Raw genomic sequence first — 19,449 nt, forward strand, 5'->3', positions numbered from 1 at the left:
ATGGAAGGCACCACGGCTTGCAAAACCTTTCTCCCAAAAATAGCCTCCGAAGAAGCAAAAGTATCAAATTTGTAAAATTTGGCAAAAGTGTGCAGTGAAGACCAAGTCGCTGCCTTACATATCTGGTCAACAGAAGCCTCGTTCTTGAAGGCCCATGTGGAAGCCACAGCCCTAGTGGAGTGAGCTGTGATTCTTTCAGGAGGCTGCTGTCCGGCAGTCTCATAAGCCAATCGGATAATTCTTTTAAGCCAAAAGGAAAGAGAGGTAGAAGTCGCTTTTTGACCTCTCCTTTTACCAGAATAAACAACAAACAAGGAAGATGTTTGTCTGAAATCTTTAGTAGCCTCTAAATAGAATTTTAGAGCACGGACTACGTCCAAATTGTGTAACAAACGTTCCTTCTTTGAAACTGGATTCGGACACAAAGAAGGTACAACTATCTCCTGGTTAATATTTTTGTTGGAAACAACTTTCGGAAGAAAACCAGGCTTAGTACGCAAAACCACCTTATCTGCATGGAACACCAGATAGGGCGGAGAACACTGCAGAGCAGATAACTCTGAAACTCTTCTAGCAGAAGAAATTGCAACCAAAAACAAAACTTTCCAAGATAATAACTTAATATCTACGGAATGTAAGGGTTCAAACGGAACCCCTTGAAGAACTGAAAGAACTAGATTTAGACTCCAGGGAGGAGTCAAAGGTCTGTAAACAGGCTTGATCCTAACCAGAGCCTGAACAAATGCTTGAACATCTGGCACAGCTGCCAGTCTTTTGTGAAGTAAAACAGATAAAGCAGAGATCTGTCCCTTCAGAGAACTTGCAGATAATCCTTTCTCCAAACCTTCTTGTAGAAAGGATAGAATCTTAGGAATTTTTATCTTGTTCCATGGGAATCCTTTAGATTCACACCAACAGATATATTTCTTCCATATTTTATGGTAAATTTTTCTAGTTACAGGCTTTCTAGCCTGAATCAGAGTATCTATTACAGAATCTGAAAACCCACGCTTTGATAAAATCAAGCGTTCAATCTCCAAGCCGTCAGTTGGAGGGAAACCAGATTCGGATGTTCGAATGGACCCTGAACAAGAAGGTCCTGTCTCAAAGGTAGCTTCCATGGTGGAGCCGATGACATATTCACCAGGTCTGCATACCAAGTCCTGCGTGGCCACGCAGGAGCTATCAAGATCACCGAGGCCCTCTCCTGATTGATCCTGGCTACCAGCCTGGGGATGAGAGGAAACGGTGGGAATACATAAGCTAGGTTGAAGGTCCAAGGTGCTACTAGTGCATCTACTAGGGTCGCCTTGGGATCCCTGGATCTGGACCCGTAGCCAGGAACCTTGAAGTTCTGACGAGACGCCATCAGATCCATGTCTGGAATGCCCCATAATTGAGTTATTTGGGCAAAGATTTCCGGATGGAGTTCCCACTCCCCCGGATGGAATGTCTGACGACTCAGAAAATCCGCTTCCCAATTTTCCACTCCTGGGATGTGGATCGCAGACAAGTGGCAGGAGTGATCCTCCGCCCATTGAATTATCTTGGTCACTTCTTTCATCGCCAGGGAAGTCCTTGTTCCCCCCTGATGATTGATATATGCAACGGTCGTCATGTTGTATGACTGAAACCTTATGAATTTGGCCTTTGCTAGTTGAGGCTAAGCTCTGAGAGCATTGAATATCGCTCTAAGTTCCAGAATGTTTATCGGGAGAAGAGACTCTTCCCGAGACCATAGACCCTGAGCTTTCAGGGATTCCCAGACCGTGCCCCAGCCCACTAGGCTGGCGTCGGTCGTGACAATGACCCACTCTGGTCTGCGGAAGCTCATTCCCTGTGACAGATTGTCCAGGGTCAGCCACCAACGGAGTGAATCTCTGGTCTTCTGATCTACTTGAATCGTCGGAGACAAGTCTGTATAATCCCCATTCCACTGTCTGAGCATGCACAGTTGTAATGGTCTTAGATGAATTCGTGCAAAAGGAACTATGTCCATTGTTGCAACCATCAATCCTATTACTTCCATGCACTGCGCTATGGAAGGACGAGGAACAGAATGAAGTACTTGACAAGAGCTTAGAAGTTTTGATTTTCTGACCTCTGTCAGAAAAATCCTCATTTCTAAGGAATCTATTATTGTTCCCAAGAAGGGAACTCTTGTTGACGGGGACAGAGAACTTTTTTCTTTGTTCACCTTCCATCCGTGAGATCTGAGAAAGGCTAGGACGATGTCCGTATGAGCCTTTGCTTTTGACAGGGACGACGCTTGAATCAGGATGTCGTCCAAGTAAGGTACTACTGCGATGCCCGTTGGTCTTAGAACCGCTATAAGGGACCCTAGTACCTTTGTGAAAATCCTTGGAGCAGTGGCTAATCCAAATGGAAGTGCCACAAACTGGTAATGCTTGTCCAGAAAAGCGAACCTTAGGAACTGATGATGTTCCTTGTGGATAGGAATATGTAGGTACACATCCTTTAAATCCACGGTAGTCATAAATTGATTTTCCTGGATAGTAGGTAGGATCATTCGAATAGTTTCCATTTTGAACGTTGGTACCCTGAGAAATTTGTTTAGGAACTTTAGATCCAAAATTGGTCTGAATGTTCCCTCTTTTTTGGGAACTATGAACAGATTGGAATAAAATCCCATTCCTTGTTCTCTTATTGGAACTGGATGTATCACTCCCATCTTTAACAGGTCTTCTACACAATGTAAGAATGCCTGTCTCTTTATTTGGTTTGAAGATAATTGAGACCTGTGGAACCTTCCCCTTGGGGGTAGTTCCTTGAATTCCAGGAGATAACCTTGAGAAACTATTTCTAGCGCCCAAGGATCCTGAACATCTCTTGCCCAAGCCTGAGCAAAGAGAGAAAGTCTGCCCCCCACTAGATCCGGTCCCGGATCGGGGGCTATCCCTTCATGCTGTTTTGGTAGCAGTGGTAGGCTTCTTGGCCTGCTTACCCTTGTTCCAGCCTTGCATTGGTTTCCAGGCTGGTTTGGGTTGTGAAGTATTACCCTCTTGCTTAGAGGATACAGAATTAGAGACTGGTCCGTTTCTGCGAAAGGGACGAAAATTAGGCTTATTATTAGCCTTAAAAGACCTATCCTGTGGGAGGGCGTGGCCCTTTCCCCCAGTGATGTCTGAAATAATCTCTTTCAAATCAGGTCCAAATAATGTTTTACCTTTGAAAGGAATGTTAAGCAATTTTGTCTTGGAAGACACATCCGCTGACCAAGACTTTAGCCAAAGCACTCTGCGCGCCACGACAGCAAACCCTGAATTTTTCGCCGCTAATCTAGCTAATTGCAAAGCGGCATCTAAAACAAAAGAGTTAGCCAATTTAAGTGCTTGAACTCTGTCCATAACCTCCTCATACGAAGATTCTTTTCTTTCGAACCAGAAACACGCTGCCGTAGTGACAGGAACAATGCATGAAATTGGTTGTAGAAGGTAACCTTGCTGTACAAAAATCTTTTTAAGCAAACCCTCTAATTTCTTATCCATAGGATCTTTGAAAGCACAACTATCTTCGATAGTAATAGTAGTGCGTTTGTTTAGAGTAGAAACCGCCCCCTCGACCTTGGGGACTGTCTGCCATAAGTCCTTTCTGGGGTCGACTATAGGAAATAATTTCTTAAATATAGGGGGGGGGACAAAAGGTATGCCGGGCCTTCCCACTCTTTATTTACTATGTCCGCCACCCGCTTGGGTATAGGAAAAGCGTCGGGGGGCACCGGAACCTCTAGGAACTTGTCCATCTTACATAATTTCTCTGGAATGACCAAATTGTCACAATCATCCAGAGTAGATAACACCTCCTTAAGCAGTGCGCGGAGATGTTCTAATTTAAATTTAAATGTCACAACATCAGGTTCAGCTTGATGAGAAATTTTTCCTGAATCTGAAATTTCTCCATCAGACAAAACCTCCATCATGGCCCCTTGAGATTGGTGTGAGGGTATGTCAGAACAGTTATCATCAGCGTCCTCTTGCTCTTCAGTGTTTAAAACAGAGCAATCGCGCTTTCTCTGATAAGTAGGCATTTTGGATAAAAGATTTGCTATGGAGTTATCCATTACAGCCGTTAATTGTTGCATGGTAATAAGTATTGGCGCACTAGATGTACTAGGGGCCTCCTGTGTGGGCATAACTGGTGTAGACACAGTAGGGGATGATGTAGTATCATGTTTACTCCCCTCATTTGAGGAATCATCTTGGGCAATATCATTATCTGTTGCATTACTGTCCTTATTTTGTTTGGACACTATGGCACAATTATCACATAAATTTAAATGGGGAGACACATTGGCTTTCATACATATAGAACATAGCTTATCTGATGGTACAGACATGTTAAACAGGCTTAAACTTGTCAACAAAGCACAAAAAACGTTTTAAAATAAAACCGTTACTGTCACTTTAAATTTCAAACTGAAAACACTTTATTACTGAATATGTGAAAAAGTATGAAGGAATTGTTCAAAATTCACCAAAATTTCACCACAGTGTCTTAAAGCATTAAAAGTATTGCACACCAAATTTCAGAGCTTTAACCCTTAAATTAACGGAACCGGAGCCGTTTTTACATTTAACCCCTATACAGTCCCAGAATGAGGCTCTGTCTATAACTAGAAAGGCCCCCATCTGAAAAAGGTGTCCAACACAGTGCCTGCCGTTTTTCTAAACGTTCCCCAAGATTATAATACCAATAATTAGTTAGAATCTGCATAATATGCCTAGTAAAGCAATTGTTTTAGCCCAGAAAAATGTCTACCAGTTTTTAAGCCCTTTTTGAAGCCCTTTATTCTTTTATGTTTAACTAAGAAAATGGCTTACCGGTCCCCATGAGGGGAAATGACAGCCTTCCAGCATTACATGGTCTTGTTAGAAATATGGCTAGTCATAAATTAAGCAGAAAAGACTGCTAACTGTTTCCCCCAACTGAAGTTACTTCATCTCAACAGTCCTGTGTGGAAACAGCAATCGATTTTAGTTACTGTCTGCTAAAATCATCTTCCTCTTACAAACAGAAATCTTCATCCTTTTCTGTTTCAGAGTAAATAGTACATACCAGCACTATTTTAAAATAACAAACACTTGATAGAAGAATAAAACTACATTTAAACACCAAAAAACTCTTAACCATCTCCGTGGAGATGTTGCCTGTGCAACGGCAAAGAGAATGACTGGGGTGGGCGGAGCCTAGGAGGGATCATGTGACCAGCTTTGCTGGGACTCTTTGCCATTTCCTGTTGGGGAAGAGAATATCCCACAAGTAAGGATGACGCCGTGGACCGGACACACCAATGTTGGAGAAAGAAAGTTTATTTTGCATTATTTAGATGGTTAAAATAACTGGATACTAGAACAATTTGCTAAAGGTTAAAAGTAACAATGTGACCATAACAAATATGGATGTTTTAATACTGTTCTATGTATCGACAAAATCAGTATTAAGCTATTACCGGTCTTCTCTTACAAAATCATAAAAACATTTTTTTTTTGTAAACTTACAGAGTTGCAAGACTTTGCCCATTCTTTGGGTCCCAGAATTTGATTGGCTGCTGACTATCTTTGCTTCCGGACACAAGAAGCCCCTTAGTTGGATGCCAGTCAACACACTTCACATCAGCACCATGTCCTGAGGAAGGTGAAACAATGTCAATGATATTTCTCAGCAAGACATTTGTTAAAGTGTTTTTAATAGTAGAATATCTTCGGCATGTCCATTGTGCAGAAGCATAGTATTACTCCTACTAGATCACTGATAAATATTTTATTTACTCTACATATATATCTCTATATATCTCTATATATCTCTATATATCTCTATATATCTCTATATATCTCTATATATCTCTATATATCTCTATATATCTCTATATATCTCTATATATCTCTATATATCTCTATATATCTCTATATATCTCTATATATCTCTATATATCTCTATATATCTCTATATATCTCTATATATCTCTATATATCTCTATATATCTCTATATATCTCTATATATCTCTATATATCTCTATATATCTCTATATATCTCTATATATCTCTATATATCTCTATATATCTCTATATATCTCTATATATCTCTATATATCTCTATATATCTCTATATATCTCTATATATCTCTATATATCTCTATATATCTCTATATATATATATATAAACATGTCTACATTAGAGCAGTACATAGCATCAGTAGACTAACTTATATGCAATTACTTAACATATCAGTATAGTCCTCCACCTAAGAAATACATCTCCAGTGCATATGAATATACTGGTCTGATCACCAAATGCGACCAAAACTCCTTGTGGGCAAGTAAAAATTTTAATTTACCAGCCCGAACCGGCGACCTGACATTTTCCTAAGTGGGACAAACAGTAGCAATAAAAGAAAAAAAAAAAAAAATATTAAAGCCATCCACATACACAGGGAATGGGAGAAAAGAAAGGGGAGGTTCTTTCTGTCAAAAGCAAACAACTCCCCATTATGTCCACGGCTCTCAACCTATTCCTTGTCAGTTGCTACTTACCAACCCTAAAGGTTGTCTGAGCAGGTAGACAAACATCATGCTTCTATGCTAGGGAGGCGAGTGCTTCTTTTGTGTGTGTGTGTGAACTTAGTATGGGTTAAACAGTACTTTGTTCTGGTGTGCTAGGTCGCTGTGAGGCCAAAGGGCTTTCAGGAGGAGGTGTGTGGACTTAGCGGTCATGCTAGTACATGGAGCAGTACTGTGAACTTGTTCACTTTGTGCACATTATTTATGGTCATCCTCTAATATAGGCCACCGCTGGGCACAGTGATGTTCATCTTACAAAATAAAAACGTTTCTAAAGAGCTATTGTAATACAGTTTATTTTGTATGTGCATATATGTGTGTGATTGTAAATATTTACATGTGCATGTGTGTCTCATATATGTATGTGTGTGTGACAGATATATATATATATATATATATATATCTTTGGAATCTGTATTATGCTTGCAGTGCACTCTGGATGTTGGTTCTCAGATATGTATGTATGTATGAATGTGTGTATATATACATACAGCGTGTTAGTGACCGGAGCCCTGCTGTAAAGTGAAAACCACCTTCAAGTGTGTATGACATTTGGATGACAATTCTTCATATACTTGATTAAAGGGACACTGAACCCAATTTTTTTTCTTTCGTGATTCAGATAGAGCATGCAATTTTAAGCTACTTTCTAATTTACTCCTATTATCAATTTTTCTTTGTTCACATGCTATCTTTATTTGAAAAATAAGGCATCTAAGCTTTTTTTGGTTCAGACTTTGGTGGATAAATTAATCCACCAATAAAAAAGTACTGTCCAGAGTCTGAACTAAAAAAGCTTAGATGCCTTCTTTTTCAAATAAAGATAGCATGTGAACAAAGAAAAATTGATAATAGGAGTAAATTAGAAAGTTGCTTAAAATTGCATGCTCTATCTGAATCACAAAAGAAAAAAATTTGGGTTCAGTGTCCCTTTAATATAGCCTAAACATGTCCATAAACAATTATCAGTTTGTCAAATGAATACAATATGCTTGTAATTTTTTGTGTATGGTTAAATAAGGGTTAGATTATGAGTGGATTGCAAAATTGCACTTACGCTCGCGTGATATTTGCACTCCAATCAAAATACCAGCACACGCAATTGTGCTCTGGTATTTTAAGTCCAGCGCTCGCGTTCACATTGCATGGAAGCTTTGCACTCAATAGAGCACGCTTACATAGGATCCAATGGGAGCCTTGTTCTCATGCAGTGAGACACGACTTGAGAACCTAGTGCAGTGAAGGGGGTAAGTCACGCAGCGATGGGCAGCAAGTTTAAATAAATATGTATATAAAAATATACAGATATATTTGTGTTTATGTGTGTATATACACACATATTAAAGGGATACTAAACCCAATGTTTTTATTTAATGATTCAGATAGAGCATGTAATTTTAAGCAACTTCTAATTTACTTCTATTATAATTTGTTTTCTTGCTATCTTTATTTAAAAAGCAGGAATGTAAAACTTATGAGTCGGCCCATTTTTGGTTCAGAACCTGGGTTACACTTGCTTATTGGTAGCTAAATGTAGCCACCAATAAGCGCTATGTCGCTAAACCTAAAATGGGCTAGCTCCTAAGCTTTACATTCCTGCTTTTTAAATAAAGATAGCAAGAGAACGAAGAAAAATTAATAATAGGAGTAAATTAGAAGTTGCTTAAAATTGCATGCTCTATCTGAATCATTACAGAAAAAATGTGGGTTTAGTACCCCTTTAACCCTTTGGCTGCTAAGCCATTTCCCACCTGGGTGCTAATATTTTCTTTTGATTTTTTTATTTTTGAAACTTTTTTTTTTATTTATTTTTTACAGACCCCCAAGACCTATACTGTTGGAAAGGATTACCTTTCCAACAGTAGGTCTTAGGGGTCTGTAGCTGCTTAGATGCCTGAGATACAGGCTTCTAAGCAGCATGCCCCCTTCTCCTATACTTATTATTGTTAAGTATAAATAAAGTTGCGCGCCATCACGTAATTGCGCGTGACGTCACCGCGCATCACGTCAAGCCCCGGCGATGCCTGTCACTCTGCAGGCACGATCGCCGGGGTAGCAGTAGTAAGGAGCCCCCAGATCTCCCTCAAGGTGGGAGAGTGCTCATGACGGCTCAGAGCCGTCATCAGCACTCAAAGGGTTAACACAAATATATATGTATGTAAGCATGTACATATTTATTCAATATATATATATATATATATATATATATATATATATATATATATATATATATATATATATATATATATATATATATATATATACAGTGAGGCCCCGGTTTACGCACGACTCGGTATACGAAATTTCGGTTTACGAAATCGAAATTTGAAGAAAAATTGACTCGGTTTACGAATTTTTTTCGCAATACGAAACAAAATGCCGGTTTGCCCCCCTCGGTTTACGAATATTTTTCGCAATACGAAACCAGTGGCCCCTGTGCCCCCTGCATACTCAAGTATGATTGAATTAATGAAGTTTGGGTACCAGTGTGGAGGTGTTGGAGAGGTTTTGGAGCCATTTTGCAGCAAGTTGTTGAGCCTTTTGGAGTCATTTGCAGCAAGTTGTTAAGCCTTTTGGAGCCATTTGCAGCAAGTTGTGGAGCCTTTTGGAGACATTGGAGCCATTTGCAGCAAGTTGTTAAGCCTTTTGGAGCATTTTTTGGACACTTTATTTGAATTTTTTCGGACCTCCGGAACGCATTAATTGATTTTCAATGCATTCCTATGGGAAACCGTGTTTCGGTTTACGAATTTTTCGCAATACGAAACGACCCGGAGAACGAATTAAATTCGTAAACCGAGGCCTCACTGTATATATATATATATATATATCATAACAGCCATTTTTTGTTTTTTTTTAAATGCTGCTCAGTTTTGCATTAGATCACTGGTTTTCAAACTTGTCCTCGTGCCTCCCTAACAGGCCACATTTTCAGGATATCTGAACTAGAGCACAGGTGAAACAATCAGCTAATTAGTAAACAGTTATTTTACCTGCTCTCATCCAAGGTAATTCAGAAAACATGGCCTGTTGGGGAGGCTTGAGAACAGGTTGGAAAACCAGTGCATTAGATATTTTCCCAACTTACTGGCAATGCTTTGTGAGATTATATTAACTCTTTACTTCGCTTTTTTTAAAAAGATATAAACACTACAGGCAGACATGCAAGGGCGATTAACATTTCTTGCGGGCTGGTAAGGTTTGTCATTTACTTGCCAGATTGGACGAGAGGAGTTTTTGGGTAATAAAAGGCTCTGCTGTCCATCCAGAAGATAAATGCAATCCTGTATAGTATTACAATTGCACTCGACTTGAATGGAAATCAAATAGTAATATGGCCTACCAGAACACAAATGCAAAGTTTTTATTAAACAAATAGTCTGCCTTAGAACCATTTAACTTCTCACAAAGATTGTAAAGTGGGCTTAATTGAGAACGTTTTCATTATCGCAAAATATAGCTTAGTAGATTTATCATTGTTAAATTAAGCGTCGCATTTTCAACTAACAGACTATATAGTATAACATCAGCTACCTAATAGTAGATGCAAAATGAAAGCATTGCAAGCTTTTTAAAAAGAGCATTAGAAAAAACTAAGACCCTGCAAAACTATGTGTTTAACCCCTGAAAAGGTACCTGACACAATGAGCAGCACTAGTCGCACAACCCATTTATGCAATTTGTGCTACTGATCAGTTCAGCAGCAGTTTTTGTACGGTATCTACATTTTTTGAAGGCCGTCTATAACTCAGTCAGCTATGTGTGTGTTATTCTCAGCCCTGGAGAGTCGCTAGCCTTTCTGTGCTACCAAAAGCCAAGAAGGTAAATCTAGTTTGTAGGGGGAGAGGTTGCTACCTAGCATTCATTACTAGTGGTTGGCAGATAAAAAACATAATTTACGTAAGAACTTACCTGATAAATTCATTTCTTTCATATTGGCAAGAGTCCATGAGCTAGTGACGTATGGGATATGCATTCCTACCAGGAGGGGCAAAGTTTCCAAACCTCAAAATGCCTATAAATACACCCCCACCACACCCACAATTCAGTTTAACGACTAGCCAAGAAGTGGGGTGATAAGAAAGGAGCAAAAGCATCAACAAGGAATTGAAATAATTGTGCTTTATACAAAAAAATCATAACCACCACAAAAAGGGTGGGCCTCATGGACTCTTACCAATATGAAAGAAATGAATTTATCAGGTAAGTTCTTACATAAATTATGTTTTCTTTCATGTAATTGGCAAGAGTCCATGAGCTAGTGACGTATGGGATAGCAAATACCCAAGATGTGGAACTCCACGCAAGAGTCACTAGAGAGGGAGGGATAAAAATAAAGACAGCCAATTCCGCTGAAAAAAAGAATCCACAATCCAAATCAAAAAGTTTAATCTTATAATGAAAAAAACTGAAATTATAAGCAGAAGAATCAAACTGAAACAGCTGCCTGAAGAACTTTTCTACCAAAAACGGCTTCTGAAGAAGAAAAAACATCAAAATGGTAGAATTTAGTAAAAGTATGCAAAGAAGACCAAGTTGCTGCTTTGCAAATCTGATCAACAGAAGCTTCATTCTTAAAAGCCCAGGAAGTAGAAACTGACCTAGTAGAATGAGCCATAATCCTCTGAGGCGGGGATTTACCCGACTCCACATAAGCATGATGAATCAAAAGTTTTAACCAAGAAGCCAAAGAAATAGCAGAAGCTTTCTGACCTTTCTTAGGACCAGAAAACATAACAAATAGACTAGAAGACTTTCTGAAATCTTTAGTAGCTTCAACATATTTCAAAGCTCTTACCACATCCAAAGAATGCAAAGATTTTTCCAAAGAATTCTTAGGATTAGGACACAACGAAGGGACAACAATTTCTCTACTAATGTTGTTGGAATTCACAACCTTAGGTAAACATTTAAATGAAGTCCGCAAAACCGCCTTATCCTGATGAAAAATCAGAAAAGGAGGCAAATAATTCAGAAACTCTTCTAGCAGAAGAGATAGCCAAAAGAAACAATACTTTCCAAGAAAGTAACTTAATATCCAGAGAATGCATAGGCTCAAACGGAGGAGCCTGTAAAGCTCTCAAAACCAAATTAAGACTCCAAGGAGGAGAGATTGACTTAATGACAGGCTTGATACGAACAAAAGCCTGTACAAAACAACGAATGTCAGGAAGACTAGCAATTTTTCTGTGAAACAGAACAGAAAGCGCAGAGATTTGTCCTTTCAAGGAACTTGCAGACAAACCCTTATCCAAACCATCCTGAAGAAACACTAAAATCCTAGGAATTCTAAAAGAATGCCAAAAGAACTTATGAGAGGAACACCAAGAAATGTAAGTCTTCCAAACTCGGTAATAAATCTTTCTAGACACAGATTTACGAGCCTGCAACATAGTATTGATCACTGAGTCAGAGAAACCTCTATGACTAAGCGTTCAATCTCCATACCTTCAAATTTAATGATTTGAGATCCTGATGAAAAAAACAGACCTTGAGTTAGAAGGTCCGACCTTAACGGAAGTGGCCAAGGTTGGCGACTGGACATCCGAACAAGATCCGCATACCAAAACCTGTGTGGCCATGCTGGAGCCACCAGCAGTACAATCAAACGTTCCATTATTATTTTTGAAGTCACTCTTGGAAGAAGAACTAGAGGCGGAAAGATAAGCAGGTTGATAATTCCAAGGAAGTGACAACGCATCCACTGCTTCCGCCTGAGGATCCCTGGATCTGGACAGATACCTGGGAAGTTTCCTGTTCAGATGAGAAGCCATCAGATCTATTTCTGGAAGCCCCCATATCTGAACAATCTGAAGAAACACATCTGGGTGAAGAGACCATTCTCCCGGATGTAAAGTCTGGCAACTGAGATAATCCGTTTCCCAAATGTCTATACCTGGGATATGAACCGCAGAGATTAGACAGGAGCTGGATTCCGCCCATGCAAGTATCCGAGATACTTCTTTCATAGCCTGAGGACTGTGAGTCCCACCTTGATGATTGACATACGCCACGGTTGTGACATTGTCTGTCTGAAAACAAATAAACGATTCTCTCTTCAGAAGAGGCTAGAACTGAAGAGCTCTGAAAATCGCACGGAGTTCCAAAATATTGATTGGTAATCTCGCCTCTTGAGATTTCCAAACCCCCTGCACTGTAAGAGATCCATAGACAGCTCCAGAAAAGAGGCCCCTTGAACTAAACGCTGGTGATTTAACCACCACGTCAGAGAATGTTGAACAATGGGATTTAAGGATATTAATTGTGATATCTTTGTATAATCCCGGCACCATTGATTCAGCATGCAAAGCTGAAGAGGTCTCATGTGAAAACGAGCAAAGGGGATCGCGTCCGATGCTGCAGTCATGAGACCTAAAACTTCCATGCACATAGCTACTGAAGGGAATGATTGAGACTGAAAGTTCCGACAAGCTGAAACCAATTTCAGACGTCTTTTGTCTGTTAGAGACAAAGTCATTGATACTGAATCTATTTGGAATCCTAAAAAGGTTACCCTTGTCTGAGGAATCAAGGAAATTTTTGGTAAATTGATCCCCCAACCATGTTCTTGAAGAAACAACACAAGTTGATTTGTGTGAGATTCTGAAGAATGTAAAGACTGAGCAAGTACCAAGATATCGTCCAAATAAGGAAACACCGCAATACCCCGCTCTCTGATTACAGAGAGAAGGGCACCGAGAACATTTATGAAGATCCTTGGAGCTGTTGCTAGGCCAAAAGGAAGAGCAACAAATTGGTAATGCTTGTCTAGAAAAGAGAATCTCAGGAACAGACAGTGATCTGGATGAATTGGAATATGAAGATAAGCATCCTGTAAATCTATTGTGGACATATAATGCCCTTGCAGAACAAAAGGCAGAATAGTCCTTATAGTCACCATTTTGAATGTTGGTATTCTTACATAACTATTCAAAATTTTTAGATCCAGAACTGGTCTGAAAGAATTCTCTTTCTTTGGTACAATGAACAGATTTGAATAAAACCCCAGACCCCGTTCCAGATATGGAACTGGCACAATTACCCCAGAAGACTCCATGTCTGAAACACACTTCAGGAAAGCCTGAGCCTTTACTGGGTTCACTGGAATGCGTGAGAGAAAGAACCTTCTCACAGGCGGTCTTACCTTGAAACTTATTCTGTACCCTTGAGAAACAATGTTCTGAATCCAATGATTTTGGACTGAATTGATCCAAACATCTTTGAATAATCGTAGCCTGCCCCCTACCAGCTGTGCTGGAATGAGGGCCGCACCTTCATGCGGACTTGGGGGCTGGTTTTGATTTTATAAAAGGCTTGGATTTATTCCAGACTGGAGAAGGCTTCCAATTGGAAACCGTTCCTTTAGGGGAAGGGTCAGGCTTCTGTTCCTTATTCTGACGAAAGGAACGAAAACGGTTAGCAGCCCTAAATTTACCCTTAGATTTTTTTATCCTGAGGCAAAAAAGCTCCCTTCCCCCCCAGGGACAGTTGAAATTATAGAACTGAGAACCAAATAATTTATTACCTTGGAAAGAAAGAGATAGCAACGTTGACTTAGAAGTCATATCTGCATTCCAAGATTTAAGCCATAAAGCTCTTCTAGCTAAAATAGCTAAAGACATATACCCGACATCAATTCTAATGATATCAAAAATGGCATCACAAATTAAATTATTAGCATGTTGAAGTAGCTTAACAATGCTATACACATTATGATCTGGTACTTGTTGCGCTAAAGCCTCCAACCAAAAAGTTGAAGCTGCAGCAACATCAGCCAAAGAATTAGCAGGCCTAAGAAGATTACCTGAACATAAACAAGCCTTCCTTAGAAAAGATTCAAGCTTCCTATCTAAAGGATCTTTAAAAGAAGTACTATCTGCCGTAGGAATAGTAGTACGCTTAGCAAGAGTAGAGATAGCCCCATCAACTTTGGGGATATTTGACAAAAACTCAAATCTATCGGCCGGCAGAGGGTACAGTCTCTTAAACCTTAAAGAAGGAGTAAATGAAGTACCCAAACTATTCCATTCTCTAGAAATTACATCTGAAATAGCATCAGGAACTGGAAAAACCTCTGGAATAATAGGTTTAAAAACCGAATTTAAACGTTTACTGGTTTTAATATCAAGAGGACTAGACTCCTCCATATCTAATGCAATCAACACCTCTTTATGTAAAGAACGAATAAACTCCATCTTAAATAAATATGAAGATTTGTCAGTGTCAATATCTGAGGCAGAATCTTCTGAACCAGATAGATCCTCATCAGAGATAGATAAATCAGAATGCTGGCGGTCGTTTAAAAATTCATCTAATTTATGAGAAGTTTTAAAAGACCTTTTACGTTTATTAGAAGGTGGTATAACAGACAGGGCCTTCTGAATAGAATTAGAAACAAATTCTCTTACATTAACAGGAATATCCTGAACATTAGATGTTGAAGGAACAACAACAGGTAATGGACTACTACTAATGGAAATATTGTCTGCTTTTGAAAGTTTATCATGACAACTAACACAAACTACAGCCGGAGGAACAGTTACCACAAGTTTACAACAAATGCACTTAGCTTTGGTAGAACCGACATCAGGCAGCAGCATTCCAGAAGTAGATTCTGATACAGGGTCAGATTGAGACATCTTGCAATATGTAATAGAAAAAACAACATATAAAGCAAAATTATCAAATTCCTTAAATGAAAGTTTCAGGAATGGGAAAAAATGCAAACAGAATAAGCCTCTGGAAACCAGAAGCAAAAAGAAACAAAGACTTAAATAATGTGAAAAAAAACTGGCGCCAAGTATGATGCCCACAATTGACAAAAAATTTGGCGCCAAAAACATCTGCAACAAACATGAGCGTCATAGATGACGCAACTACGTGAAAACTCTCGGGGTCAACTATGACGCCGGAAATGACGTCATTAACGTCAACAAACGTAATTCTTGCGCCAAAAAAGTCTTTCACCAAAAATGACGCAATAAATTCTAGCATTTTTTGCACCCGCGAGCCTAATAGCCCGCAATTTAAAAAGAAAAGTCAATTTGAAAAATTTTCAGGTAAGGAAAATATTTATTCATATGCATTTCCCAAAAATTAAACGGACAGTCTGTAAGAAGGAAATATACTGATTAACCTGAATCGTGGCAAATATAAGTATAAAACATATATTTAGAACTTTACATATAAAGTGCCCAACCATAGCTGAGAGTGTCAAATAAAATAATACTTACCAAAAGACACTCATCTACATATAGTAGATAGCCAAACCAGTACTGAAACGAGAATCAGCAGAAGTAATGGTATATAAGAGTATATCGTCGATCTGAAAAGGGAGGTAGGAGAAGAATCTCTACGACCGATAACAGAGAACCTATTAAATAGATCCCCGATAGAATGACCATAGCATTCAATAGGCAATACTCCCTTCACATCCCTCTGTCATTCACTGCACTCTGAGAGGAAAACAGGCTTCAGCATGCTGCGAAGCGCATATCAACGTAGAAATCTAGCACAAACTTACTTCACCACCTCCATAGGAGGCAAAGTTTGTAAAACCGAATTGTTAGTGTGGTGGGGGGTGTATTTATGGGCATTTTGAGGTTTGGGAAACTTTGCCCCTCCTGGTAGGAATGTATATCCCATACGTCACTAGCTCATGGACTCTCGCCAATTACATGAAAGAAATCATGTATGTTTCCGGTAATAAGGGGATACAATCACTTATTTTAATATTTGGAAAATGCAGGGTGGGAGTTAAATGAGGTCTATGGTGGAGCCTAAAAAGTTGAGTTTTGGGGAGTGGCTATTATTGGAACACCACCTACCACCTTTTACAGACATTAGCTAGTTTTTCAAAAATTTTGTCCCCCCTACATGGAAAGCCATCAGTTTTATGTGATTATTTTGCTTTCCACTTCCCATCAGCCTCAGTTTCCCATAAAGAGCTCTTAACATACTGTGATTGTCACAGGTTGAGAGTTCTGTCCTGCAGGTGACAAAGGTTTTAAGCCATTTTTTTGCACAATGTTCCAATATTAAAGTGTGAGAGCACATTAAACATGATTCCCCACTAGAAAGAGTACAGATACAAACTAAACATATGAAAGAATCAGGAGAGATTAACCAATTAATATTAGGCTATATTAATTGATTGCAAAACTTTCTCAACAAATACCATATTTGTAGTTCCAAAAAAAAATCATTAAAATTAGCCATTAGTATGTAAAGACAAACAGGTACATACTATCTAGAACAGTTCCATTGTTGAAAAGTGATTTCACTTTCAGCGCATAAATATTAGGGTCCAAATCTTTTTTTCTTACACTAATGCAGTAGACATCTAAGGCCCTTTTTTAAAAAAAGATCAATTAAATTCTGTCCTTTACACAGCCAAAGTGGTATCCAGGTTGCACTCCAAAATGAAGTGCATGACAGTCTCATAACTTCCTCAGTGACCAGAATTTAGATATTGTGAGAACATTTGTTCTTTTGTCAATTATAAAAGGGCAACAAGAGTATTGAGGAAAACCATCGTACAAAATGTGGCTATTTAGCCCAAGAATAAAGTGTATGGTATTTTTGCAAATCACCATTTAAAAGGGACATAATAAAATGCCACATTAAAATCTCTAGATAAAAGATATTTTACCTCAAAATGTCTTCAGTTTACAATAGTAAGTGCTCTGTCAGCAGTTATCGTTCAACTACTGTTAGCCGCATGTAGGGGGAAAAACCTACAACAGCCAATCAGCTCAATCAGTGCTGGTGTCACACTTTACATTACTGTGATCTCTTGAGATTTCACTGAAATTGAGAGATTTCATAGTAAACTTACTTAACCCCTTAATGACCACAGTGTACCCTGTATGTCACTGGTCATTAAGGGTTTTTTCAGGACATAATAGCACAAGTCTAGCAAGAAGACGCTATTAATACCCTCCCTCCAGAAGGCTTTGTTGAATAGAGCAGTCTCAACGCTGGTGGCAAGACCGCGCTAAAAAACAATCAAGTCCCAAAAAAAGGCCAGCGACATACAGGGTACGTCGCTGGTCCTTAAGGGGATAAACTATGGAAGGATATAACATGACTGTGCCTGCACATGCCAGATGCATATTCCTTTGCAAGTCTTGGGACTATTATCCGGATGGTCTGTTTTATAATGGGATGTGGCTGCTGAGGAAATTGAGGTAAATTATGTTCCCTTTACACATATCACATGTTCAGATGATATTTTCAAGTCAGATAGAAAAACAAAAGGCCTTCCCCTCATATGTACATAGCCCTAAATTAATTGCTTAACCACTTTAGGGTTAAATAGGTTACAGATCGCACTAAAGCCAGATATAGCTCATGGAGTGGGTCATGTTATAATAGTGCATCTCAAAAATGAGCAGAAAACTATATTCTTTGCACTGAGATACAATCAGGGAAGACAGCTGAAGAATTTTGCCACCAAAAAACAAATTATGCTTACCTAATAATTTTCTTTTCTTCCGACGGGACAGAACCTGGCAACCAGGAGGAGGCAAAGACACCCCAGCCAAAGGATTCAAATACCTCCCCAACTTCCCTAATCCCCCAGTCATTCTGCCAAGGGAAAAAGGAACAATAGGAGAAATATCAGGGTGAAAAAGGTGCCAGAAGAACAAAAAATCTGCCGTCTCAGATAAAACACAGGCGGGAGCTGTGGACACTTCCCGTCAGAAGAAAAGAAAATTTATCAGGTAAGCATAATTTATGTTTTTCTTCTTAAACGGGAAGAGTCCACAGCTGCATTTATTACTTTTGGGAAAATAACAAAGCTAGAGGACACTGAATGCAAACAAAGGGCGGGTACAAAAAGGCAGTCCCTTTCTAAAGGCACCACAGTCTGAAATGACCCAACACCCTACAAAATCTCTTAACAACAAGGGAAAAACCGGAAGCCCAGGTAACTGCTCATTAGTTACATAACCTGCAAAGCCATGCTAGAGACCACTCAGACCCAGAGTCTGCTGAGCACAAAGGCCTCCGAGGAGCCAGCCTAGCAGTGTGACTCCCACGAAAATACCCCTAAAAGTAAAAAACCTCCATCTACCCCCGAGTGGGAGAATAGTGGACCCCATAAGAGAGCCAAAGGACCATCCAACACAGGCTCAAAACAAACAGAGCAACCCAAGGTTGCCACAGAACCACTGCCCAGGGAGACAAACTCCCTAGAAGGACAAGGACCAGAAAAATAAGTCCATACTCAGGAAAAACATCACTAGGATGACGAGAAGGCCACCCTCATATACCTGACACAGAACCATACCACATATGGTGTTCCAAAAAAAAACGTGAGTTCCCTATTGCATCATAGCCAAGTCAAAACCTGTCAGGTAAGACAAGCATAGACAAGCAGACAGGATAACTGTCTTAGCTCTCCAAGAGAACACAGAGCCACCTGTAAACAAGAACTCGCGATGACCGATATCCAGGCAGCAAAGCTGACCCTAAGCTCTCGTGGGACTCGTCCCACGAAAAAGCGCTGAAAAATCTCAAGAGCTCCTGACCAGAATTTTCCGGGCTTCAAGGAGCGTCCCATCCAAGCAGCAGACGCCACCAGTAGAGAGATGGGTACCAAGTGTCCCCTCACCGAAAAGGAGGACAAACTTAATAGTAAACGGTCAACACTGCATAGAGCAGACCAATCCCCGACCTTCCCACCAGTATAATGGTCCCAGCCCAAAGGCTAGTTAAAGACCTAAGACAAGAGTCCCAGACTGTCGGAAGAAAAAAGGATGGATCTATCAGGATCAAAACCCCGGAGTAGAACTCTGACCGCTACTAAAACTGGCATGCTCCAGGAGTCATGAAAGATAACTTTGTGCTCGGGTCCGAAAACCC

General features: G+C 39.6%; 1 protein-coding gene across 3 annotated transcripts in view; it reads right to left on the reverse strand.

The window, feature by feature from the left end:
* The window catches only part of WDR33 (WD repeat domain 33), a 635,894-nt gene that overhangs the window by 410,770 nt on the left and 205,675 nt on the right, over positions 1 to 19,449 (reverse strand). For all 3 annotated transcript variants that reach the window (XM_053709945.1, XM_053709944.1, XM_053709943.1), the window contains exon 8: positions 5,520 to 5,646. In XM_053709945.1, coding sequence (XP_053565920.1) covers positions 5,520 to 5,646 — 127 coding nt within the window. The remainder of the gene's footprint in view (positions 1 to 5,519; positions 5,647 to 19,449) is intronic.

Source organism: Bombina bombina, chromosome 4 (genome assembly GCF_027579735.1).
Source record: "Bombina bombina isolate aBomBom1 chromosome 4, aBomBom1.pri, whole genome shotgun sequence".
NCBI lineage: Eukaryota > Metazoa > Chordata > Amphibia > Anura > Bombinatoridae > Bombina > Bombina bombina.